Source organism: Microcaecilia unicolor, chromosome 14 (genome assembly GCF_901765095.1).
Source record: "Microcaecilia unicolor chromosome 14, aMicUni1.1, whole genome shotgun sequence".
Lineage (NCBI taxonomy): Eukaryota > Metazoa > Chordata > Amphibia > Gymnophiona > Siphonopidae > Microcaecilia > Microcaecilia unicolor.
The window spans coordinates 20,802,303-20,830,013 of NC_044044.1; the positions used below are offsets into that span (position 1 = coordinate 20,802,303).

Below are 27,711 nucleotides of genomic sequence, written 5' to 3' on the forward strand. Positions count from 1 at the left end.
GGAAAGGAAAAAAAATAAGGTAAACATGAGAAAGAGGGTTGAGGAGGGAAGGGGAGGGTGCCGCTCTAGAAGCCTCTGGAAATTGAACAAATAATAGAAGTGTAAATATAATTTGGGGGAAGGGCTAGTGGGCTAGTTGTTATAAGCTCATAAGCACATAAGCACTGCCACGCTGGGAAAAGACCAAAGGTCCATCAAGCCCAGCACTCTGTCTCCGACAGCGGCCAATCCAGGCCCCAAGAACCTGGCAAAAAACCCAAAATTTAATAACGATCAATGGGCTTTTCCTTCAGAAATCTGTCCAGATCCCCTTTAAACTCAGCAAGGCCAGCTGCCGTCACTACCTTCTCCCTGTTTGCCTGCGAAATTTGTCTTGGGTTCCATCTCCTGCCTTTGACCCATGCCAAGAGGGAGATCCTTCCTGTCCCACCTGATGCAGAAATCTTGAATGCAGAATCAGCCTGCTGCACTCCCATGAGTTGGGAGTAAAAGGCACTTGCTAAAGGAGAAAGGATTCAAGGACCAAGGGACAAGTAACAGACCGGAGAGACTCCGCGGGACTGGACAATAGTGGTCCTGCTTCTCAAAAGAAGTGGAAAACTACAGGCTGGAAACCTTTCTTCAGTGCAGTGGCGTAGCTAGGGGGCCATGGGGGCCTGGACCCTCCCCCAAATTGGCTCCGGGGCCCCCCGTTTGGCTGGTGGGGGTCCCCAACCCCCGCCAGCTAAGGCGTTTAGTCCGCGCTGGTCTTACATTGCCTGGCACCCTGCCCTGTTTTCAGCGCCGTGCATGCTTGTTTTAATGAAACTGAGCATGCACGGTGCTGAAAACAGAACAGGGGGCCGGCCAGGCAATGTGAGACCGGTGCGGGACACAAGCTTTAGCTGGCGGGGGTTGGAGACCCCCGCCGGCCTTAAGGTACCTTCCAGCGGTGGTGGTGGGGGGGGGAGCAACGGCGGAGGGGAGGCAGAGATGGTGGCAGCGCGGCAGAGGTGGCAGCGAGAGGGCGGCAGCGGGGAGGCCATCCAAAATGTGCCCCCCCCCCACCTTGGGCTCTGCCCCCTCCCCCATCAAGGTCTGGTTACGCCCCTGCTTCAGTGGTTAGAAAAGTATTGGAAGCGCTGCTGAAGGAAAGGATAGTGAACTACTTTCTAGAATCTAATGGGCTGTAAGATCCAAAGCAACATTGGGTTTAGCAAAGGAAAATCCTGCCAAACGAATCTGATCGATTTTCTTTGACTGGGTGACCAGCATAGGCGTAGTTTGACTGTTTCATTTGGGGGGGCAAAGAATGGGCGGAGCATATTAGCATATCATTTGCATATATACATATGCAAATGAATATGCTAATATGGAGGAAGGAATTGAAATTTACAGGCAAAATATCACAGATGCACATTTCAAAAAGCTCACATATTTCAATTAATAAATTATGAATAAAATACTTTTATCTACCTTTGTTGTCTGATCATTTAGTTTTTCTATTCGCTTTGGTCCCAGTGTCTTCTGTTTTATGCAGTGTCTTCTTTCCAGTAGGCTTCCCTCTGCTCCCCACCCTCCCAGTCCCATCCATCTCTTGCTCCTTCCCTCTGCTCACCTCATTTCCCAGTCCAATCCATTTCTTGCTCCTTCCCTCTGCTCCCCACCCCTCCCAGTCCCATCCATCTTCTGTTCCTTCCCTCTGCTCACCATCCCTCCGTCCCATCCATATTCTGCTCCTTCCCTCTGCTGTGCCTGACCTCTCCCAATCCCATCCATCTCCTGCTCCTTCCCTCTGCTCCCCACCCCTCGCAGTCCCATCCATCTCTTGCTCCTTCCCTCTGCTCCCCACCCCTCCCAGTCCCATCCATCTTCTGTTCCTTCCCTCTGCTCACCATCCCTCCGTCCCATCCATCTTCTGCTCCTTCCCTCTGCTATGCCTGACCTGTCCCAATCCCATCCATCTCCTGGTACTTCCCTCTGCTCCCCACCCCTCCCAGTCCAATCCATCTCCTGGTCCTTCCCTCTGCTCCCAACGCTCCCAGTCCCAACCATCTCTTTCTCCTTCCCTCTGCTCCCCACCCCTCCCAGTCCCAACCATCTCTTGCTCCTTCCCTCTGCTCCCCACCCCTCCCAGTCCCAACCATCTCTTGCTCCTTCCCTCTGCTCACCATCCCTCCGTCCCATCCATCTTCTGCTCCTTCCCTCTCCCAATCCCATCCATCTCCTGGTTCATCCCTCTGCTCCCCACCCCTCCCAGTTCCATCCATCTTCCTTCTATTGCCCCCCCCCCTTGAGGTCCAAGATCGTGATTCCGTCTACCCCCTCTCTTCCTCCCTCCCTCCGGCGCAGGCAGCAGTCTTTTCCAGCGTTCCTGGCAGCGGTAGCGTTGTACACGCTGCCTTCGGTCTGCCCCGGAAGCCTTCTCTTCAAGTTCCTGTTCCCACCTATGCGGGAACAGGAACTTGAAGAGAAAGCTTTGGGGCAGAGCCGAAGGCAGCGTGTACATCGCTACCGCTGCCAGGAACGCTGGAAAAGACTGCTGCCTGCGCCGGAGGGAGGGAGGTAGAGAGAGGGGTAGACGGACACGCTCCTCTCCGTCCGCTTGGCTTCCCTGCCCTCTCTGTCTGCGTCCCGCCTTCCTCTGACGTCAGAGGAAGGCGGGACGCAGACAGAGAGGGCAGGGAAGCCAAGCGGACGGAGAGGAGCGCGTGCCTGCATGTGTTTTTTTTTTTAACTAATGGCGTGGCGGCGCCTCGTCGTCATTTGGGGGGGCATTGCCCCCCCTCGCCCCCCCCCAAGTCTACGCCTATGGTGACCAGAGAACTGGATCGAGGACATGCGTTAGATGTTTTCTACTTGGATTTCAGGAAAACCTTTGACACAGTTCCTCGTAGAATGACCCAACGTGGTGGACTAGATTAGAAACTGTTTGAGTGACAGACATCAGAGACTGCTGGTTAATGGAATTCACTGAGACGAAAGATAGGTGAATAGTGGGAGTGCCTCAAGGATTGGTGCGGGACATTGCTGAAGGGTTAGAAAGAAGAGTTTGTCTTTTGGTGGATGATACCAAGATTTGCAACAGTAGACAACACGAGAAGTGATCTGCAAAAATGAAAAGAATGGGCTAATGTTTCGCAGTTAAAATTTAATGTGAAGTGCAGAATGATGCACTTGGAGAGTAGAAAAGGGAACCATATGTGCTAGGAGGTAACATGGAGGGGCATAATCGAACGGCGCCGGCCATCTACAGTGGGGGAAATAAGTATTTGATCCCTTGCTGATTTTGTAAGTTTGCCCACTGACAAAGACACGAGCAGCCCATAATTGAAGGGTAGGTTATTGGTAACAGTGAGAGATAGCACATCACAAATTAAATCCGGAAAATCACATTGTGGAAAGTATATGAATTTATTTGCATTCTGCAGAGGGAAATAAGTATTTAATCCCTCTGGCAAACAAGACCTAATACTTGGTGGCAAAACCCTTGTTGGTAAGCACAGCGGTCAGACGTCTTCTGTAGTTGATGATGAGGTTTGCACACATGTCAGGAGGAATTTTGGTCCACTCCTCTTTGCAGATCATCTCTAAATCATTAAGAGTTCTGGGCTGTCGCTTGGCAACTCGCAGCTTCAGCTCCCTCCATAAGTTTTCAATGGGATTAAGGTCTGGTGACTGGCTAGGCCACTCCATGACCCTAATGTGCTTCTTCCTGAGCCACTCCTTTGTTGCCTTGGCTGTATGTTTTGGGTCATTGTCGTGCTGGAAGACCCAGCCACGACCCATTTTTAAGGCCCTGGCGGAGGGAAGGAGGTTGTCACTCAGAATTGTACGGTACATGGCCCCATCCATTCTCCCATTGATGCGGTGAAGTAGTCCTGTGCCCTTAGCAGAGAAACACCCCCAAAACATAACATTTCCACCTCCATGCTTGACAGTGGGGACGGTGTTCTTTGGGTCATAGGCAGCATTTCTCTTCCTCCAAACACGGCGAGTTGAGTTCATGCCAAAGAGCTCAATTTTTGTCTCATCTGACCACAGCACCTTCTCCCAATCACTCTCGGCATCATCCAGGTGTTCACTGGCAAACTTCAGACGGGCCGTCACATGTGCCTTCCGGAGCAGGGGGACCTTGCGGGCACTGCAGGATTGCAATCCGTTATGTCGTAATGTGTTACCAATGGTTTTCGTGGTGACAGTGGTCCCAGCTGCCTTGAGATCATTGACAAGTTCCCCCCTTGTAGTTGTAGGCTGATTTCTAACCTTCCTCATGATCAAGGATACCCCACGAGGTGAGATTTTGCGTGGAGCCCCATATCTTTGTCGATTGACAGTCATTTTGTACTTCTTCCATTTTCTTACTATGGCACCAACAGTTGTCTCCTTCTCGCCCAGCGTCTTACTGATGGTTTTGTAGCCCATTCCAGCCTTGTGCAGGTGTATGATCTTGTCCCTGACATCCTTAGACAGCTCCTTGCTCTTGGCCATTTTGTAGAGGTTAGAGTCTGACTGATTCACTGAGTCTGTGGACAGGTGTCTTTCATACAGGTGACCATTGCCGACAGCTGTCTGTCATGCAGGTAACGAGTTGATTTGGAGCATCTACCTGGTCTGTAGGGGCCAGATCTCTTACTGGTTGGTGGGGGATCAAATACTTATTTCCCTCTGCAGAATGCAAATAAATTCATATACTTTCCACAATGTGATTTTCCGGATTTAATTTGTGATGTGCTATCTCTCACTGTTACCAATAACCTACCCTTCAATTATGGGCTGCTCATGTCTTTGTCAGTGGGCAAACTTACAAAATCAGCAAGGGATCAAATACTTATTTCCCCCACTGTATATGGCCGTCCGTCTATATGGCCGGCGCCACAGACAGCTGTCCCGAACCGTATTATCGAAAAAGATGGCTGGCCATCTTTCATTTCGATAATACGGTTGGGGCCGGCTAAATGCATTGGATTTGGTCGGGTTTGAGATGGCCAGCCCCGGTTTTTGCCAATAATGAAAACCGATGCCGGCCATCTCAAACACGGCCAAATCCAAGGCATTTGGTTATGGGAGGAGCCAGCATTCGTAGTGCACTGGCCCCCTTGACATGCCAGGACACCAACCGGGCACCCTAGGGGGCACTGCAGTGGACAAAAAATAGCTCCCAGGTGCATTGCTCCGTTCCCTTGCATGTTGAGCCCCCCAAACCCACTCCCCACAACTGTACACCACTACCATAGCCCTTATGGGTGAAGGGGGGCACCTACATGTGGGTACAGTGGGTTTCGGGTGGGTGTAACAGGTAGGGGGGATGGGCCTGGGTCCACCTGTCTGAAGTGCACTGCACCCACTAAAAACTGCTCCAGGGACCTGCATACTGCTGTAAGGGAGCTGGGTATGACATTTCAGGCTGGCAAAAAATGTTTTAAATTTTTTTTGGGGGGGTGGGAGGGGGTTGGTGACCACTGGGGGAGTACGGGGAGGTCATCCTCGATTCCCTCCGGTGGTCATCTGGTGCTTTGGGGCACCTTTTTTGAGGCTTGGTCCTAAAAACAAATGGACCAAGTAAAGTCGGCCAAATGCTCGCCAGGGCTGGCCTTCTTTTTTCCATTATCAGCTGAAGCCGGCCATCTCCTAACCACGCCCCCGTCCCGCCTTCGGTACGCTGCCGACATGCCCCCTTGAACTTTGGCCGGCTCTGCGATGGAAAGCAGTTGAGGCTGGTGAAAATCGGCTTTCGATTATACCGATTTGGCCGGCCCTGGAAGATGGCCAGCCATCTCCCGATATGTAACATAGTAACATAGTAGATGACGGCAGGAAAAGACCTGCATGGTCCATCCAGTCTGCCCAACAAGATAAACTCATATGTGCCACTTTTTGTGTATACCTTACCTTGATTTGTACCTGTCTTTTTCAGAGCACAGACCGTAGAAGTCTGCCCAGCACTGGCCGGCCATCTCCCGATATGTGTCGGAAGATGGCCGGCCATCTCTTTCGAAAATAAGCAGGATAGTAAATGACGGCAGATAAAGACCTGAACAGTCCATCTAGTCTGCCCAACAAGATAAACTCATTTTACATGGTATGTGATACTTTATATGTATACCCGAGTTTGATTTGTCCTTGTCATTCTCAGGGCACAGACCGTAGAAGTCTGCCCAGCACTGTTCTTGTACTAAAAGTTCTGAAGCTAATGTTGAAGCCCCTTAAAATTTACATTCAAGCACATTCCTTATCTATTCAGTCACGATCAGGGCGTAGACAGTCACAGTAGAAGTCTGCCCAGCTCCCGTTTTGTTTCCCAATTACCGGTGTTGCCACCCAATCTCCGCTAACATTCCGCAGTACCGTTCCTTCTAAACAGGATTCCTTTGTGTTTATCCCATGCATGTTTGAATTCCATCACCGTTTTCAACTCCTCCACCTCCCGCTGGAGGGGCATTCCACGAGGTGAGAGACTGATATGGACAGTCAGGGAGAGGGACCTTGGGGTGACAGTGTCTGAGGATCTGACGGTGATAAAACAGTGTGACAAGGTGGTGGCCTTAGCCAGAAGAATGCTACACTGCAAAGAGAGAGGCATAACCAACAGAAGAAAGGAGGTGTTGATGCCCCTGTAGAAGTTGTTGGTGAGGCCTCACTTAGAGTATTGTGTTTAGTTTTGGAGGCCGTATCCAGTGGCGTAGCCAGACCTGACATTTTGGGTGGGCCCAGAGCTAATATGGGTGGGCACTATATAAAAGTCTGCCCAGCACTATCCCCGCCTCCCAACCACCAGCTCTGGCACAGACCGTAAAAGTCTGCCCAGCACTATCCCCGCCTCCCAACCACCAGTCCCGCCTCCCAACCACCAGCTCTGGCACAGACCGTATAAGTCTGCCCAGCACTATCCCCGCCTCCCATACACTGCCCTATTGAAGATCGCTGTGGTCAAGGGAAATTAATCAATCCCCTAAAGCAGCAGATGTGAAATGAGGATTCCTTGGGATGTGTAACAGCTACGCATTGGAAGGATCTGGATAAGTAGTGTTTGAAAAAAATATAATTTGAAAATATTGAGAAACTGAAGTCATCTCCATAGCTGACATTACTGTTCTGTTCTGAATTGTTATTGCCATTTCTTCTTCCCATACAGTTGACCATTAGTGGAGTTTTTTTCTGACCTCCCATGGCTGGTATGTCTGCACTGCTGGTTAAGAAGCAGTTATTGACTTGCTGAGGTCTTTTTTTTTTCTCCACTGTTTTGAGTGATTGAGTGTCCACTGAAGGAAAGCTACATGACAGTCTCTAGAAACACTGTTTGAAAGTTTCTGTAAATAATCAGACTACCCGTAGGGCAGATGCACATACTACTATCAGCACTCATGACAGCCAGCAATATTTTTACAACGATGGCTGCCTTTTTAGCGCAGGAGATATTAGCATGGATCCACACTGTCCACCACGAAATAAACCCTGCACTAGCTGCTTACTATAGCTTAGTAAAAGAGCTCCAAGATTGATATACAGGCTCAGACATAGCCCTTTACCCACAGCACTGCAATCATTTCAACTACATGCAAAGCTATAATGTGGTGGAGAAGAAGTGAATCAAGATGGCGTCAGAAACAGATGTGTGCTCCCAAAGCTCCTGAGACCCATCGTTAAACTAGCGAGGGAAGTTCTTTCTCCGACGTTAAGATGGGGAAAAGAAAGGGGAAGACGGCGGTTCCTACCTCCGTGGTTCCGCCGACGACGCCAATCTCTCGACAAGCAACTTTGGAGAGCTTTGGAATTGGGATCCATGGCGAACAGATGACTGCTTTGACGGGTTCGACCTCTTTGGGCACGGACCGCAGCATTGAAGGAGTGACGTTGAGCCCTCCTTCTTACACTGCCCCTCCACAGCCCGGAAGTGAAAGGTTACCCGAGGGACCACGGCAGTTGGAAGCGGTATTCGCAACGCCGTTGGGAGGAGGACCTTCGAGTACCTCAACCCCGGGGAAGGAAACAGCAGTGCAGGAGCAGTTGCAGGTCGATGCCCCTGTCGCCCGAGGTTCCACTACCGGGAGTAACGGAGGACTACAGAGACCAGCAGTGGTGACTATGAACTCATTATGGGATGCAATTCAAGGGGTCAATAACACTTTACTTCAAATGAATACCTCTATTAAGGGTGAAATTAAGGAATTAAAACAAACTTCTGAAAATCTGTCTAATAATTTTCAGGAACAAAAAGAAAAAGTTTTAAAGATGGAAGTTGAGGTTGGAAAACTTCAAAATCTAACGGTCTCCTTAATTAAAGAAAAAGGAATACAGGAAAAGAAATGAGAAAATTTGGAAAATAATGCTCGAAGGAATAATTTAAGGTTAATAAATTTTCCAAAATCACCTCTAGTTACAGCTATAGATATGTTGAAAAGATATTTTACCCAAATATTGGGAATTCCAATGGAGGGTTATCCCCCTATAACGAGAACTCAGTATATCTCGGGTGTTTCTAAACCTTTAAAGGAGCAACCGCCATCTACTCCAGATTTAAATCTGACAGAATTTCTAGAGAACTCTCTGGAAACTATTACAGAGAGAACAACACTTATTGTGACTTTTGCACTGGAAATGGACAGAAATAATATCCTGAGACTATATTTTCGCCATTTAAATGATGTCTTCTTGGGCCAAAAGATACAAATTTTTCCAGATTTGGCAAGGAGTACGCAAAAGAGGAGAAAAGAATTTCTGATTTATAAAACTAGAGTTCTTAAACTGGGTGCTACTTTTTTGCTAAAATTTCCTTGCAAATGTTATATTACTTTTGAATCGGTTAATTATATATTCTTTACTCCCTCGAAGCTGTTAGAATTTATTGATTCCAAGGACAGTGTTAATTCACCTGGAGACTTGCCTCCCTAATTAAAAATGCTGTTTAGTTGGCTGCAGATATCTGTTATGTCTCCTCCGTTTAAACAATTTTGTTTATTATTATTAATTCCTGATATAAATATTTCCTAGTATTTTGATTCAACTTATTGAGGTCAAAATTTGAATTATTATTTTCTGTAAGTAATGATATAAATGCATATTCCTTTATTTGATTTTTCTGATATTGCCAATCTTTATATTGTTTGATGTAAATGAAAAACTTATAAATAAAGAGTTAAAAAAAAAAAAAGCTATAATGTGGTAATGGACAATCTGTACGTGTGTGTTTCCTGGTGCATCATGTCGCTGTTTCTATTATATCACTGTGCAGCGTTCAACACAAACACAATCACCTGCTGTCCCAGCACATACCTCTGTTACAATGGTGGAGCGATACACGTCCATGCTGTACGTCCATCCGTCCAGGCATTTCTCTGTCTCTATCTCGGACACGTTCACGTCCAGCCCTGGCAGCAGCCCCTGGGCAGAGAAATTGAGCAGCCGGTACCACCAGCACATGCTGTCCACCGCCACCCCGTCCACCATCTTCTTAGGGACGCTAACCTTCCTCCACGCCTCGCTCAGGTTAGCGGTGGCCGGCACCAGGCAACGGTGTTCGGGAGATGCGGCCAGGAACACCACGGACATGCCGTTGAGGCCGTTGGGGATGATGCTGAGCAGGAAGAAAATGAGCTGCTGGACGGGTCCCCACTGGCCCAGGAAGCCGGTCACCTCGTCGTAGTCCTGCTGCTCCCGCATGACCCAAGGAGCACGTGTCTCTGGAGAGTTCAAGCGCCCTAGCGGAAGGGGAGGGGGGGTGTAACGGACAAGTGCGGCGAACAGCCGACGGACTCCACGCTACCGAAGGTGGTATGACCGCTCCCCCCATGGGCTTCTTCTGAGAGGCAGCGAAAAGGCCACGGGAGGCACCGGTGGGCGGGCCTCAGAACCTGGAGAGAGCTGAGCCAGAGTGCGAACGGGTGCCGTCTCCGTGGTATGCGCTGCTGCTGCTGCAGTGTGTGTGCTTGGGTGGGCGGGCCTGGGCCGAAATTGGGTGGGCCTGGGCCCACCCAGGCCCACCCGTAGCTACGCCCCTGGCCCTATCTTGTTAAAGTACAGAAAGGGGGAGAGCGACCAAGGATACCAAAGACAGGAAGATGTTCCTTAATAAAAGAGTTTATTTGGAGTATGAAGACTTCATACTCCAAATAAACTCTTTTATTAAGGAACATCTTCCTGTCTTTGGTATCCTTGGTCGCTCTCCCACTGTCTTTGTACTGTTATATTTATCGTGGGGCATTTTGAGTTCTCGGCCTGCCAGCGGATTTCTTTTCACATATCTTGTTAAAGCCATAAAAAGATTTGAAGCAGTTCAGAGGAAGGAAAATGGTATGGGATTTGTGCCGAAAGATGTATGAGAAGTGACCTTAATATGTATATGCAACAGTAAGGGAAAATATATGGTATATGGCTGTATTTCTCCCCTTTCTGCTCCTAACAGACCATCAGTGTCTGTATCTAGCTGGTGGCTGGCGGCCATTTTTTTTCTGTCAGCCCATAAGAATTAATGGATGGTGGCTTTGTTTTGTTTTTTAAGCCATCTGCAGACGGAGGGTCTGTAGGCTGCACGTCTGACTGGCTGTTTTTTTTCCTGTTTGATTCCTAGACCTGTTCTAGTGCCCAGATCCAGGATTAGAGCAGTTTCTCTGGAAGGGAGCCTAGAAACAGGGAGGAGTTGGACCTTCTGAAAGGGTGTTTGCTAGTAAGATTTAAACTCTGACTTTGCTACCAAAAATTTGTCTTTGGAAGCTCTCCCACTACTGATCATACCTGTTAACGGACAGCCCCATTCCTGCCAACGCCTGCAGCTGGCCCCGATGAGAAAGAGAGAATCAGCCTGTCTATACCCAACTGGTTAGACATTCACGGCATTTGCGAGAGCAAGGATTCAGAGGCTGGGGCAAGTGACAGATCTGAACCCCAGTACTGGTTTGCTCTAGTGAGGGGGTGTGGTGACCCTTCTCACCCTGTGTAGTCTCATTTGGGAAGGAGGAAGGAGATTTTCAGGACACTTAGCTTACCACCCAGGCAGCCCATACACCACTTCTGTGGGATCCTACGTTTATGGGGGTTTGGGTAAAACGTGGATCATGTGGACCTTGTGCATCCCGCGGATCTAAACCGCAAGATGGAGGAAAATTTAAGAAAATAAGAGTAACATCTTTCACTGTACCAGGCTAAAGCAGCAAAGGTATCTGTTAATGAACGTGTGTGACCACCATCAGCTTGTTCAAGTGTGACATTTTACTGAACTGTGATGATAACTATCTGAATAGCCTTAACGTTTTAAGACGTGTGAGCAAGACAGATGGATATCCACTATAAATACGCTGGTGTTCGAATGGACTTTTTTGTTTTTTTCAATATTCCTGTGTTTCACCAATTGACAGTGCAGTAAAGGTTACTTCATGGTGTGGTCTGGATGTTTATGTGAATGGAAATCTGATGCCTTGCTTGCCTGGCCTTCCAGCCCTAAGGTTGGCCCTGGCTCTGGTCTCACCCAATATGCTCTTCCTCAGTCATTAAGACTTCAACCATCTGTATCTAAATTTAAGACTGACCTCAAAACTTACCTATCTGAAGATGCTTATCACTAATTCCTCTCGCCCAGCTGGTGTGGGCTGTTAGCCATAAAGCACCGTTATTGTTCTACCCCACCCCTCTCTACGATCACAATTGTATTTCTTCCCATTATTACCCTTATTGTATCATGTCTTTCATATCTCCCTACTTGGTCTCCTCTCTTCTCCTTTTGTAGACTGTAAACCGCCCTGACGGCATCCATAGGGCGGGTTAGTAAATACTGAATAAAGTTGGAAATAAATTCTTTATGTGCCCCTTCTGCCACCACCCCAGGCAGTGACTAGGCATTTTCCTAGACACCTCTAAAAAAAGGGGGCATATGATGAAGCTAGAAAGCAGTAAATTTAATACAAATCAGAGAACATTTTTCTTCAGTCAACGTGTAAATTCTGGAATTCATTGCTAGAGAATGTGGTAAAGGCGGTTAGTTTAGCGGGGTTTAAAAAAGGTCTGGACGGCTTCCTAAAGGAAAAGTCCCCATAGAGCATTAGTAAATTGTAGCAACATTCCATGTAGAATCTCCAATAGTATCTATTTTATTTTTGTTACATTTGTACCCTGCGCTTTCCCACTCATGGCAGGCTCAATGTGGCTTACATGGGGCAATGGCGGGTTAAGTGACTTGTCCAGAGTCACAAGGAGCTGTCTGTGCCTGAAGTGGGAATTGAACTCAGTTCCTCAGGACCAAAGTCCACCACCCTAACCACTAGGCCACTCCTCTAGCCTGTGACGCAATTCAAAAGAGATCAGGGATGAACCACCCTAGGGCAGGAGATTTACCACTTGAAGGACCCAACAGCACAGACCCCCTTACACAAGAACAGCACAGAAACCTAGTTCTTCAATCCTCAAAGGAAATGGCATTCAAATTATATGCGCACTATAAAACCAAATGCAAGGAGGAGAAACATGCCTGACATATATGAACAAGGGTTTTGCAGTAAGCACAGCTTTTGTGTCTTTTCCCAAGTAGTCACACATTAGCGCCATTCTTCTGTGCCTTTAAATATAAGCTTTTCAAAAATGGATTTCACTTGAGAGACTCATATTTAAGCGCAGTTTCTGTTTTGCTCGGACTCCCACACATTTGTTTCTCACTATCAGCATTTATAGAAAGCACGGGCAGGCTTCCTTCTGCATCTAAAAGAAGACAACACCAGCAGTTTAAAGTGAGAAATTCTGAAGAAATCCTCTCTTGAAAACCTTCAATGCCACCCCCAAGCTGGTGGTAAGTTTCAAGCATTAAAGGCAGCATTTGCTTCTGCACTGTTCTCTGAGCATTGGGAGGGAAAACCAAATGAAGATCTGTGATAGGTGCTCTATCAAATGCCTTTATAACCTGATGGGATAGAAATAACACAGCCTGACCTTTGTATGTCATTTTCTCTATGCAGTAGATGAGTACATTAAAAATATGGAATGGACCCAGTAAACTGAGCAGGGACTCGGAGAGCATTTGGACACAGACATGACCTGAAGGATCTTGTTTTTCCATACAGACATATCACAGGAGGTAATTATTATTACTGAGAGAAATGAGATGGAATTATTGACTTACATGGAACAAACCTGTTAAGGTACTCCCACCACTGGTGCAGGGTCGAGTCTCCAAACATGTACACCACTTTCCCACTCAGACACTTGGTGACATTGGCCGGTTTGGGGAACTTCTTGGTGGCACAGATCCGAGATGTCCAGATGTCGTCATAATAGAATCCAGATGGATTTGGGATCAGCAGCCCCGGTGTGCAAAGGGGTAGCAACGACTCACCTGAGAATTGCAGAATTCAATTAGAATTTTTCAAGGAATCATTTTTCACCAAGATTTGATATCGTCTCCATTACTAAGATACATACACTGTGAACCTCCTACTGGATATTTATTTAATTATTGGGATTTATTACTCATTACAGTCATGATATGTGCAAATTGCAAAATAAACCCCATTTGAGGACAGTCCCCCAAAACAAATACAAGAAAAAGAATTCTAATACAAACTTCAGTCCCAATAAATGGGGAGGGGGGACATCTAAGGTTTCATCTGTTTTTTCCCCCCTTATTTTTGTGAAGCATAAAAACATTTTAAAATTGGGGAAACTCACTTCCCTAGAAAACAAAGGGTGCTCTGTGTCTCTGGCAGTTTTCCTATTTAATGCTTAGAGCAGCAGGCTGAGAAGCCAGGGTTCAAATCCCACTGTGGCTCCTTGTGATCGTGGGCAAGTCCGATCACCCTCTTTGGCCTCTATGCCCCGTAGGAATCGCTGGTGTAGTTTGATAAAAGAGGCCCTTAGATTATGAGACCTCCGTGGGTAGGAAAATGCCCACCTCTCCCAAATGTAGCTCACCTTGATCTACAACTGCAAAAAGGACTGAACTAAAAATATTCTAATACTCTTTTCCCTGTCTGGAGCAGAGGTAACTATCTTACTCTGAAGACGCCTTGATACAAATAAATGGTTCTCTTGTATTTGGGTGAATAGATGTCCATGGGCAGATTGAATAACATGAATGCAGCATGTGTGGTTGGCTCTTCCTCCTCCACATTCCATATTCAAATTTCAGTGAATATGTTATTGTATGTTTGTGAGAGAGAGAAGAACATCTGGTGAACATTTCCACTTCTGATACTATTTAGTAAAACCCAAAAGCTTAACGGCTGTGGGTGAATTGAGCCTCCTGAGATCTTGGAAATATTGCCCGTCATCTGATGGGAAGTTTCGTAGTCCACAGTTTAAATATTTAGGCGACTGCCTCTCCCTGAGTCATACAGCTGTGTATTAGTGTGGATCCTGTCGAAACAGGGTACATGTAGGGCAGAGGGGGGTTCTGAGATTCTTACCTTGGCTGCTGGTCCCAGCGAGGGCATGGATGACAGGAATTTGCCCTGGGAGCTGTTGATCTATTACGTTCCTGGTATCAAAGAGAAACAGAGAGAGAGAGGAGAGAGATGACTCACAGTACTGCAGCCATCCGAGAGCTCAACAGATAACATTCAATTACACGTCCTCTACATTTATTTATTTTAATTATTTCTTGGGATTTTTTAACCATCTTTATGAAGAGATTCACCCAAGGTGATGACCACGTAAACCCAAGGGCTGCATTAATGTGATTAAAATCCTGTACTGGGCAGTGCTAAAACAAAGAGCCTGGAACGGACCCACTTTCCTTTCTATAATATCCCAGTAGATATGCGTTTATATGCTTAAAAGTGAGCACTGCGGGATGTGGTGGAGATGAAAAAGGTAATGGAATTCAAACGTGTGTGGGATAAACACAAAGGAATCCTGTTTACAAGGAATGGATCTACGGAATCTTAGTGGAGATTGAGTGGCTGCTTGGAGCCCGTTGAATAGTGGATAAGACTGTAACCAATAGACTTGGATGGACCGAAACCTCTTAAACCAAAAGAAATTGAAGTTTGGAATTACTACCGTTGCAGAGTTCAGTAAAGTTTTGCATAAAATTACAATCCCTTGGTGTGCCGAGATTGAGTGGCTGCTTGGAGCCCGTTGAATAGTGGATAAGACTGTAACCAATAGACTTGGATGGACCGAAACCTCTTAAACCAAAAGAAATTGAAGTTTGGAATTACTACCGTTGCAGAGTTCAGTAAAGTTTTGCATAAAATTACAATCCCTTGGTGTGCCGAGATTGAGTGGCTTCTTGGAGCCCGTTGAATAGTGGATAAGACTGTAACCAATAGACTTGGATGGACCGAAACCTCTTAAACCAAAAGAAATTGAAGTTTGGAATTACTACCGTTGCAGAGTTCAGTAAAGTTTTGCATAAAATTACAATCCCTTGGTGTGCCGAGATTGAGTGGCTGCTTGGAGCCCATTGAATAGTGGATAAGATTGTAACCAATAGACTTGGATGGACCGAAACCTCTTAAACCAAAAGAAATTGAAGTTTGGAATTACTACCGTTGCAGAGTTCAGTAAAGTTTTGCATAAAATTAAAATCCCTTGGTATACCGAATCTTCTTTTGAGAGAAAGAATAAAAACAATATGGCTCTTGGACTGGTAGAGGATACTCAGAAATAAGCCTAACTTAACATCCTACAGCCTTTCGGATCTTTATCTGTCTCCAAGCTTGAATGAGAAGGATTGAATGAGGAGTGAGGAATGAGCTGGTAAAGAAAGGAGAGATTCTGTTTGTGGCCCGGATAAGGGGCAACTGAGCTGGTCGGTGAGACTCGGGTTACAGTGATATAAGGAGCAAGATGAATATGATCCCAAGCAGTGTAGGTCTGAGCATGGAGCTGCAGAGCCCAAGAGAAATGTAGATTCTACATCACAGGAAATATGGTAGAAAATTGTAGATTTGCTTGCTAGGATGGGCCCACCAAAGGATAAAAAATAAATTTGTCTGGTGGCAAAATCATTCTGCTTTAAGAAGCATTCAAAGTGGCCCTTCAGAAAAAGAAAGCAGTGGAGTCACAACTAGGGCCAGCCATACCACTAGGCCAACTAGCTATCAGCCTAGGATGGATACTAAAAGATACTAAAGATACTAAATACTAAAAGATCAGCATGCACATTCCTGAATCTCCACTTCCCCAGCTGCAAAGGACTAATGTACAAATTAATACATGCGTCCAGTTTCTCGTACATGAGTTCGCAGTTGTGGAATGCACTACCATTTGATGTGAAAACAATACGCAATCTAATCATCTTTCGGAAATCACTGAAGACTCATCTCTTCAACAAAGCATACTCCAACGATCTATCATAAGAACTGTATCGCATTAACGCTTTATCTATTATTCCGAATATGACCTTTGCATACTGATTACTTAATTCTATTATGTCACCCATGTTCTCTATGTAATATTAATTGTATCTTTTACTCTGTAATGGTGATTGCCATGACAGAACAATGTTAGCCACATTGAGCCTGCAAATTGGTGGGAAAATGTGGGATACAAATGCGACCAATAAATAAATAAAGATTTCAGGGAGTGGCAGTGTGGTACCAGCACAATTGGAAAGATAATAGCAGAGCATCAAACCACTGTCCACATGATGGCAAGCTTTTGAACACCTAGGTCAGTGATGGCAAACCTATGGCACGCTTGCCAGAGAGGGCACGCAGAGCCCTCTCTGTTGGCACGTGCACCATTGCCTCAGCCAGTTCCAGCCCCCCTCCGATTAAAAGTCATACCTGCATCAGGCCACCATCCCTCCCACCGAGCACCAGGCCGCCCGAGCACCAGGTCACCCGCCCTCCCTCCCTCCAAGCACCAGGGCCCCCCTCCGAAATTTAAAAGTCATACCTGGTCGGGGTTAAGGCGGCGTCGGCAGCGGCAGTGAAAAGCGCTGGCTCGGCGCGCCTTCAGCCTTCCCTTCTGTCTCTCAAGCGCTGGTCCCGCCCTCATTTCCTGTTTCCACAAGGGCGGGACCAGCGCTTGAGAGACAAAAGGAAAGGCTGAAGGCGCACCGAGCCAGCACGCTTTTCACTGCCGCTGCCGCCTTAACCCCGACCAGGTATGACTTTTAAATTTCAGAGGGGGGGCCCTGGTGCTCGGAGGGGGGGCGGGCAGGCGAGCTCGGGCGGCCTGGTGCTGGGTGGGAGGGAGGGAGGGATGCCTGGTTCCTGGAGGGAGGGAGGGAGGGATGCCTGGTGCGTGGTGGGAGGGAGGGATGCCTGGTGGGAGGGAGGGATGCCTGATGGGAGGGAGGGAGGGATGCCTGGTGCTGGGTGGGAGGATGGGTGGGTGTTTGGAATATGTCCAATTTGAGAATTTACATCTGCGGTCTTATTTTGCCCTGGGTATACTGGAGCTGTAACAGCTTACAGAAATTATTTATAATGAAAAAATCACGTTATTTTTTTCTCCTATACTAGTATAATATTTTCAATGATGTCTGTTTATATGCACCATGGCTGGTGTAAGGGGTGTGGCTATCATAGGGGTGGAGTCATGTGGTGGTCCCGCCCATAATGAGTACCGGCACCTGTTATTCAGGTTAAATTGCCCTGTTGGCACTTTGCGATAAATAATTAGATTTTGGGTTGCTGTTTGGGCACTCGGTCTCTGAAAGGTTCGCCATCACTGACCTAGGTGCTTACACTCAGGGCCTGCTGCGTTCCTCTCCTCTATGACAGAAACTTTGTGTCAGAGGGAACAGGACTGGCTTGAAGGCACAATGCTGAGCTTACTTTCATTTCAAGGCAGGCTTGAGGTCTGGCATAAATGGAGATAGGGTGGTGGCAGCAGCATCAATAGAGGCAGGAGGAAGAGAAGGGGGAACTCTGGACACCTTTGGGAGGGGAATAGGAGAGGGGAAAGAGAGAGATACTGGACACTTGGGGGGGGAGGTAGAGAAGTGCAGATGATGGATGCCTGATGTGGTGAGGTAAGGAAAGGAAAGAGGAGATGCTGGACACTTGGGGGGGGGGGGGGGGGTTGCAAAAACGTGAAAGGGAGATGGTGGAATACCTGGTTGATAGGGAAAGTTAGGGGAGATGCTATGGGATTGGAGGGAGGGGGGTACATAGATGAAGCTTTGTCTAGAGCATCAGATATTCTCAAGCTGACCTTGACCACAGCTACTGCATGTGGACATCTGGGCCTCCTATGCTCCTCTATTGTAATGGCATCAGGTACTGGACAGATGTTACCCAGAGGGTGAGAACTAAAGAATAACAGACAACACAAATTATTCCGAAAACTGGGGTTTCTGATATAGAACAGATTGAAGTCCATCTTCATATTGGCATGGAAACCTTGAAGGGTACAACATGTAGATGCCCAGGAAGAAGACAGCCAGTGGTGTCTGCTACTAAAGGAAAGAAGAAGCCTGTTCAGTGCTGTTGCCTCTTTGACTTGTTGAGAATTAAGGGGTCCCAAGCCCCCCCCCCAAGAAGGCTTAAATGACCTTAATCTGACTCCATCTCTAAATAGCCCTAGAACTGGGGCAATCAGGGGGTTGTGAAGTTCTAAGAGGAGTTGCCACTGAGAGAGACGTTAGATCTAAGAGACCCGCATTAGTCCGCCTCTCAGCACTGGCAAGGAATAGATACCAGCCTTATGACAAACTGGATTTAGGTTACAAGTTATATAATGCAGCGAGAGATAGCTGCTGGATGCAACAAAAGCATTTATACTTACAGCCTTTCATCATTAAGTTAAGCCCACAAATCATCATTTGGAATAAGGATTTTATTTGCACAACAGACTTTAATCAGGTACATTCAGCAGACAGATTCTGGGTACAACCGGACAGAGCTTCGCCGTCTGAGATAAGCGTTGGGGAGGAGTCCAAAGCTATGGCAAATTGTCCCCTCTTTTATACACAAACTCTCCATAGAAGTCAATGGTGAGATACCTAGCTCTCAATTTCTGAGATGATACTTTCCCACACAGTCTTATCAGCATGTTTTGAGAAGCTTTGAGATAACAGTTCCACATCTGTCTGTGTCGCAATACTTTTCACGCCATCTTAAGAACCCTGTATAACCTCTGTAGCCTTCTATACAAAACTAATAGACTCCATTTTGTTCATCTGATTTAAAGTGACAGTTGTACCTGTTTGTGTCAGAACTCATGGTTCAGACCTGCTTTTTACAGATATTTGGCCTAGTCAGTACTTTAGTTATTTTAGCTGTTAAAGGTATGTAAATTGACCCATCATTATTCCAGTGGATGGATCCCAAGCGGGGACACATATTAACTTACAGGAAAAGCAAGTCCTTGCTCAGCCAGTCATAGATTTTTAAACCTAGCTGGTATTTTTACAGCCTGAGTCCTAAAATCTGGCCTTCCACCCTTCCGGTGGGCATCTTGCTGTAGTATAATTATACATTCCCCACTTGTCACCCCCTCTGAGGAGGGGTGACACAAAGCTCGTCAAGCTTGTCATCATCCATTCCAGAAGGTGGCAAGCTATCAAACGAGGGGACAAGTTTTGTTCTTATGGATTGCTAGCAGATATTATGCCAGACAGAAAACTTCATTCTTAGGTGGTATATTTCTGGGCATATGGAATTCCCTTTATATTACTCAACCCCTTGGGCCTTAATCTTGATATTACCCCTCTTGAGGCGTAAATGGGACAAAACCATGAGTTCATCTACAAAATCTCACGAAGTATATGTATACGGGTAATAGTAATTTCAGGTGGATCATACTAATACTTTCAGGTTTTTTCTATGACTTCTATTGTATCTGTTGCATAGTACATGGGGAGATAATCTAATGTATGTATCTCAGTGGTCTTGAGAAGGAATAGTGGTTTTGATTAAGCATTGTTATGGGCTCAACAAATATGTGGTTAGTATTCAGATTGCTGTTTAAGGTTATAGGTATTCAGAATCCTTAAATAGGTCGGGATTCCTGGACCTTACTAGTACTCATCATTGGCATCCAATCATGAGCACTAATAAGTGGATAACAAGTATGAGGTTGCCTCATACAGCAAAAATGGTAACAAAGGTCATGCATGGATCTTGACATATGCATAATGACCTGGAAGTATGGGAAGCAATTTATATATCCATTACCCCACTTGGAGCTTAGTCAAACCTACAGAAAGACATGTAATGTAAGTAAGCCTACACCAGAGTTAAACAATTGCATAGCTGGTTGATACTAACAGAGTTTACATCTACATTATGATATCTTAGCCAGTATTAGGGTTTGATGTTACCCTTGTATCTGAGCAAGATCAACTTCAATTTTAAATTACCTAAACAGAAATAATAGGGAAACTCTTAGAAAAACAATTAGAACAATAAAGAACAATAAAGAAAATAATAGGAAAATAAAATAAAACCTTTTCTAGACAGGATTACTGCTAAACTGCTAAACTGAAAATAAAACAAAATATGAATCTATAATGTCCATAAACAGCAACAGTAATTCTCAAATTAAGTATCAGTTCTGAATTCTCTTTCATCGATCATGGTTGAGGCGGTGGAAGCGCTGAAGAATCTGGACGGAGATCTAACAGGGCTGGGTTTTCAGGCTGGCTTGCTGAAGGAAGTGGCTGGTCTTGAGATGGTTGGGGGATCTAACATCATTTGGGCCTGGATAGATCTCGAAGACGTACTTGTGGTGTACAAATTGGGATCTTTCCATGTCTTTATTCTAGGCATGCAGCATCATAAACAGTTCATCAAGAGTCAGAGGTTGTCAAAGGAATATGCAACATGACTGTATGCCTGAATGATACATTGCTATATCTTAGTGGGCATAATCAGTGTGAATTGAATAGGCATGAAAGACAATGTAAACACAGAGAAAACAGTGCTAATTAAGTGCAAAAACAAAAGGGAAACCAGAAGGGTTCAATAATGAAAAGCCAATTTACATAAATAACAATAGTATATATGAAATTGTATCTACAAAAAAACAATTAGAATTTAGAGATGATGGTAAATGTTCAATTATTGATGTATGGAGGGCAATGCGTCGCAATCTATCGCCAATAGATATGGAATCTTCACCTACGATGACTACCATTCACCAAGGGTTGAGCCCTCAGCTGCAGGAGGCCAGCAGGACTTACGAGTTAGATGATTCAGAAAGAAGGGTCAATTAGCAAATAGTCATAGTCAAAGTTGAAGACCAATGTGCAGAAATTTAAAACTCATAAATAGTCCAGGTGATGGAAGTATCTTCTGGAATCACGATCGCTGTCTGTTGTAATAGTGACATGTAGGTTCTGAAAAAGATGAGAAGCCTGCAAAAATATTCAATACAGCAGAATATTTAAGAGCATAACCAAGAAGGTCTAAATTAATAACATCATTTGGACAAAAGAAAATTCTCATTGGGGAAGTTGGTTGCTCCTTTTTCTTGCTAGAGGTCAGTTGCAGTAGAATAGAGGCGGTAGATCAGGAATTGGATTAGCAGTCTTCACTCAACCTACAGGACTTAATAAATAGAGGTGATATAAGAAGTAAAATCAAGTGGTCAAATCTCAGCATAGGACCATTAGAAAGAATAGATTATAGAATGCATTGTTAGTTCCTTTGCGCATCAGTAGGTGGAGCATAGTGTCAATATATAATATCACAAATTACCAGTAGGAATAATAAAATGAAAAAAAAATGTTCTCTGTATATTACATGTGGCTGGCACAGGAAGTCAGCAGAGTCTGAGGAAACATTGTGGTCAGAGTCTGTTCCAGGAAAATGCAGCCCTTAACATGATATTTTAAAAGATAGAGAAAGGCCAAAATCAGAAATGTAACAACTATATATTTCTATGAAGCCTTCTCACGTGACCTTTACAAGGTTAAAATAGGTCAAATGAGAAGGACAATAACCTATAGTCCTCTGTAATAGTTCACAGCCAATTTGGAAAATAAAAATTATATTAAATTTTAATTTGATCATTTCTATGCTTTCACAATTTTGGGCCCTAAATTATAACAGCATATGAAGATTCACATTCAGAGAGATAGCTAAAAATAAGCTTATATATTCCCAGCAATCAATTTACAATTTAGAGTATATTTTAAATACAGAGGAGGAGCAGCTTTATAAGCAGGAAACAAGTAGAGGCATTTCTTAGCAAAATTCAAAATTCAAGGATATAATAACAATTTTTATTAATGCAATAAATGCATAAATTGACCAGAAAGAAAGACCAGTATGATATGTTCATAATACTTCAGGAGAGGAAAACAAGGTTATTACTTTATCTGCTTCCAGAGGTACGGTTCTCAATAAAAAGGAAATTGGCAATTGTAGCTAGTCTTATCTGAACATAGCTCTGAAATAATAGCAACCTAAATTTCTTTAGTTCGGATATACCAGTTAGTTATGTTATGCAAGGGTTAATCTTTAAACTCTATTGAGAACCAAAAATGCTGGAACTCTATACAATAATATATCTTAAAACTATAAATCTTTAAGAGGCAGGGAAGGAAGTTTGAAAGTAGTAGATAAGACGTGAAAGGAAAAATTAAAACAGTTAATTCATTATTACGGAACACATCCCCAATAAAAAGCCAGGAAGTGAACATCAGCACTGGTTATTTTAAACAATGTCATAAAGTGCTTGCATTTCTAGTGAAAGCAATTTATCAGAAATCAAAAACAATCAGATATTTAACATCACAAATCAAACAAACATTGCTTAAATGAAATAATATACAATCCTGGAAACAAAACACTCCTTTGAGATTTACTATCACTGCAGTTGATAGGCAATCTCTCCGAGTAACCTTAAAGCACTAATTTAAAACTAAAGAAATGATTCCCTAATAAATAGCTGGTTTAATATATGCTATTTATCACAGGACACACACAGGAACATATAGACGTAAAATTAAAACTGTAACCTAATCCTGATACGTAGAAAACTTAAAACTCAGCAGAAGAAGAAAGATATTCCTAGATGTAGTTCAAAACTAATCATTGGAATTGTACACGGTTAAGGAATTCTTTAGGGTTTTAAAACAAAAAAATAAATATTCCAGTAGCCAATCACAAGTCACAGCACACAGACAGAAAAGAAAAGGAAAATCACACTCATACACATACAAAGTCTTAATCCTAAATTTGGTAAAATAAAATATTTAAATTAGTGCTAATCTAACAGGCTATGAAAGTATACAAAGGCAAACTCAATAGCAACACATACAATAAATAAAAATATACTCACGATTCGTACAATGTAATCTCCAGTGCAGAAAATCAATTGAGAAAGAGGACAGTTGGTGGGATCACTATGCCCTTCCGAACTGTCGGTGGTATAGGGAGGTCAACCGTAAAAATAGGTTGGTTTCGGACGGAAAGTCCTTACCAGAGATCTGAATAGATGTCAGATCACCAGTATCTGGCATTGGGTGCGGAGAGGAAGATATGATATATATAATAACGGGACCTAGCGAGCAAGTGGTCTACAAATAAATTTCAGGCCTGTAATTTGCTATAGAAAAATGAACTAGATTAGTAATATATATATTTTGACCAGACCTAGAACCTGGTTCAAAAGGCAGCTTCAGAGATAGCAAGGAGACCTAGAAATGATAATGTGCTAACAGTTTACAAAAACATGCAAAGACATAACACAATCATACTCACGCATCTGCTAATGTACTCCAACATAGGGACCCCAAAAATAAAAATTACTAATTAGCGGAAAGCTCAACGCTTTTACTGCAGATTAAATTAACAGACAAATGACAGTCACAAAGAGGAAAGGAGAGTTTAAGAAAAAAGTACAAAAAGTAAATGGTGTCAGCTATTATGTATCTATACTACTCTAATAAAAGAAAACTGTTCCCCAGGGTAGGCTTCTACAATTAGGATTCTGCTCTACTAGCTGCCAAGAGTCAGCTCCATTGGCCATGATTCGCTCCAATGGTAGAACCCTCAAAGGAGGGGAGACTACTACCCCTGAAAGTGCTCAGGAAACTGCGAAATTAGTTCCCTGAACTGGGAGAACAGATACCCTCTGGATTTTCGCTGGTTAGGAAGATTCTGCTCTATTCAAATGAAGATTCCGCTCAATTCGACTAACCTCCATCGGATATTTTAAATATACAGGTAAAAATTTAGACTGAAGATTCTGCTCTATTCAACTGAAGATTCTACTCAATTCAAACAACCAAAATACATTTAAGAATTTAGATACGCCCGAATCACCTTGTACACAATCGCAACGAAAGTCGTTAGACGTCTCTTTATTAACCCCGCGGTCATCTATACAAGTAATTCATAAATGGGCAATAATGCCAAAACCGCAGGCCACTCCGAAAAATGGAATGGAAGTCTGCTCAAAATCTAATAAATGAGATACCGTCATCCATTGAAGGAGCACCTTCGATGGATGTGAGTCCCAGACATCGGTATCAAACCCAATGGTTATAGCGTGACACTGGTATATAAGAAAACAATAAAAGTATAGTATGTCCTAGGGGAAAGCCCCTGAAAATTACTATAGAAGTGATAGAAAAATAGAGAGAAAAACGAAATATTCCAAAGCAAAACAAAACAAATGTAAGCTCTTTGGGAAAGGCACAGTCATAAAAAGAGCCTTTAGTTGGAACACCTTAGTCAGGACAAAAAATGTGAAAAATTCCACGTTCATCATTCACTAGACAATATATTTTCCACTCAACAAACCAGGAGAAGGAAACTCAAAAGCATTAGAGCGGAACAGTAACAATAAGAAAGCCTACAATACAAGGGCAAACAGTACAAATAAATTCATTCATACCTGTAGTAAAAGAAGAAAACTAATTAGGAAAGATAAGTGTACATAATATATGATAAAAACTGGGCCTATCTAATTTGTAATGTAAGGCAAAAATAAGCTGTAAGGGTAGGTTGGAAGCTGTATATGAAAACAAAATATAGACTTTAAACAAGACATGAAACTACTACATACTATAATAAGAGTAACAGGGGAGAACCATATATGTAACTGGAAAACCGATTTCAGCAAAAGGCAAGAAAGGCATTATAACATGTGTAGTCCAGAGCTATACCCCTAGAATAAATGAAATAAAGGTAAATACATATTAAATGCTTTTGGGGCGGGTACCGGATAGGTTGGAAGTAGCATCTAAACAGGAAAATATAAGAAAAGCATATAATTCAAGAAATTGTGAAACAGGACACTAGAATCGTTGTGCAAACATGACAAGTTAATACCCATAAATATGACAAATTAATATCCATACACTCAGAAAAGGAACATAGTAAATAAAATAAACCCCAATGCGATGGCAGGAAGCTTTTGTGACTAAACAGGTAAAAGAGAAAAAAAACAAATTAAAACATGTGATTTTTACATCAAGAACTTCCAATGATACAGCATGAAACATACATACTAATCAGTGACTGAAATGATATGTCTAAATGATGACAAACAGAACAGCTGCAGCATTAGAAGGAAAGAGAAGGTTGGGTTATAAAGGACCAACAGGAAATAACTGAAGTGAAACAACGCTGTATTCTCATGGCACGCAGCCATCATCTTCTCAACAGAAAAGGGAAAACATATTTTATATGCATATCTATTAAGGTAAAAACAAAGAAATGCTGCTATATAGGCTATATGTAAGAGCAGGAAGCATAGTCAGGAGAAAAGAAGGGTGCCGTTGCAGTACAGGGCGAAAGGTTATTACCGGAGATTATTAGAAACAGGATAATACATTCCAAAGCTAGAGATTAACAGATACGAGAGACAGAGAGGGCAGAGAATGGAGGGGAAGTTATTTATAAAACAGCCACAGAAAAAGAGGAAAATAGACAGCTATGCACTTGTAAATGGGGAAAGCAAAAATACAGAGAAATGAGACTGCAAGTATAGGGCGAGAGGTCTCAGTCATAAAAAGCTGAGAACTTGAAAACAGCCGTCGAGAGGAAACAGACCTTTCCTTTATTAGAGAGAAGTAAAACAAAAGTGGCTAGAGAGCTGAACGCCGTAATCGGTGCATCCAGCTAACGGTGAAAGAAAGTTATAAATAAACAAATAGAATAAGGAGACATACAAGCGGGTACGAGGAAAAAGGGACACACTCCGAACAGCAATCTTATCAGGGGTGTGCACAGAATGAAACTGTAATAACAAGAGGAAACAAAGGTAGCTGTGCAGTTTTAAATAGAATGCAGGAAGTGTGGTTCATAGCTAGAAAGGTAGCAAGAAAAAATTTTGTTTTAAAGGGAGAAAAACATGTAAGCTCTTCGGGTAAGGCACCTTAGTTTACAGTGTATACTAAGGTTGCCACACAGCAAACTATGAAAGGAAAGCTGGAGGGTGGTAGAGCGGAACAAGAAGGAAGCTAGGGCAAGCAGTACAAACTCAGTCATGCAAGACGAACAAAGCTGAAAAAGACTGTGAAATACTTAACCTTGTAGGACAGTTTTGACATACGTAGCTTAGTGTTAAAGATTGTAGATGGGCAGCGGACCAGCACTGCCATCATAGAAGTAAAAGTTATGAAAATTTAAGCACAAATATTTGTACAAGAAAGATTCTGTAGCTAGCATGCTCTGGAAATCACGCTAGACCCCTGTGTTATAGAACACAAGCACAATATGATAGCATTTAGATATAACAAAAACAGTTGCTTCTCAACAATATAACCACAATATGCAACAGTCTTCCTAAAGTACTACCAGTTAAGCATTCAGCAAGAAATACATGCGTATTAATTATACTAAGGTAAATGTGACATTATAGTGGAACATTAAGACATATATCTGTACAGGGCAAAAGAAAGTAACATCTGTAGGAATTGAGTAATACCATTTAAAGTGCGAAAACCAGGATCCTGAAGCATAAATCATGGGGGGCCACGTAAATGAACTATCAGCATAATACGAAAAACAGATTAAAGAAGTATTGCAACATAATTACAGAAAGCTACACTAGGACAAAGAAGGAGAAAGCCGGTTTTCAAAGGGGTAAGTTATGTATGTTTGAAGGAAAGATACCTTTTTAACACTTTGTAAGCACATGGTGTAGCACAATGAAGTCTATCAGGCTGTCACTAGCAGCACAAAAATAAAGAAACCTGTCTCGGGTTTAAAATCATGACTCAGAGACAGAATGAGAAAGCATTAGAGTATCTATTGTTTAAGGGAGGTGAGCTGAAAGAGAGGGCAACGTACAAAAGTCAAAGTAGTATGAGCATAAAGAAAAGGAGAATGCAGAGTAAGACTAAGATGCAGTGTCATAGTCTTAAAAGTGAAAGAAAAAGAATACATCCGTACATTGTTACATGCTCAGAGGTGCCCGTATAACGGACTTGGCAGCATGAGGCATGAAAAGATAAGTCATTTAACAATTATGATACCTGCTAAGGAAATATACCAGATATAGTTCGATAAATTTAGGAGCAATACAGTTGACGGAGGATAGACAGCAAAAGGTTCACAATATCCCTGTGTAAATGACTGGTTAACTTGTACCGCTTCAGCATAGAACAGAAAAAACGGACGGAGAAGGGGAAAAAAAATTACTTTCTGAGCTTTTAAAAGTGAACTGTAGCCTCTGCCAAAGCAGTGCTGGACTGACTGATAAGGCAGCTAAAATGGGCAAGCTTCCCAGATTCTCATGTCCTTGAGATAGTGAACTACAGCGCTTGTTAGGGAAAACTTTCAAAAGTTACAGAAAGAAATGGCAGTTTCGGAAGCCTGGATAAGGATATGTGAGGGAAAAAGGGTTTAGAACTTCAGCTCTTCGGGCAAATTTAAATGGATTTATAAAGGCAGA

General features: G+C 43.7%; 1 protein-coding gene across 1 annotated transcript in view; it reads right to left on the reverse strand.

Moving 5' to 3' along the window:
- LOC115458037 (NXPE family member 3-like) overlaps nt 1-27,711 on the reverse strand; it is a 36,232-nt gene that overhangs the window by 4,352 nt on the left and 4,169 nt on the right. The window contains 2 exon segments of the mRNA XM_030187809.1: nt 13,082-13,294; nt 14,364-14,434. Coding sequence (XP_030043669.1) covers nt 13,082-13,294; nt 14,364-14,434 — 284 coding nt within the window.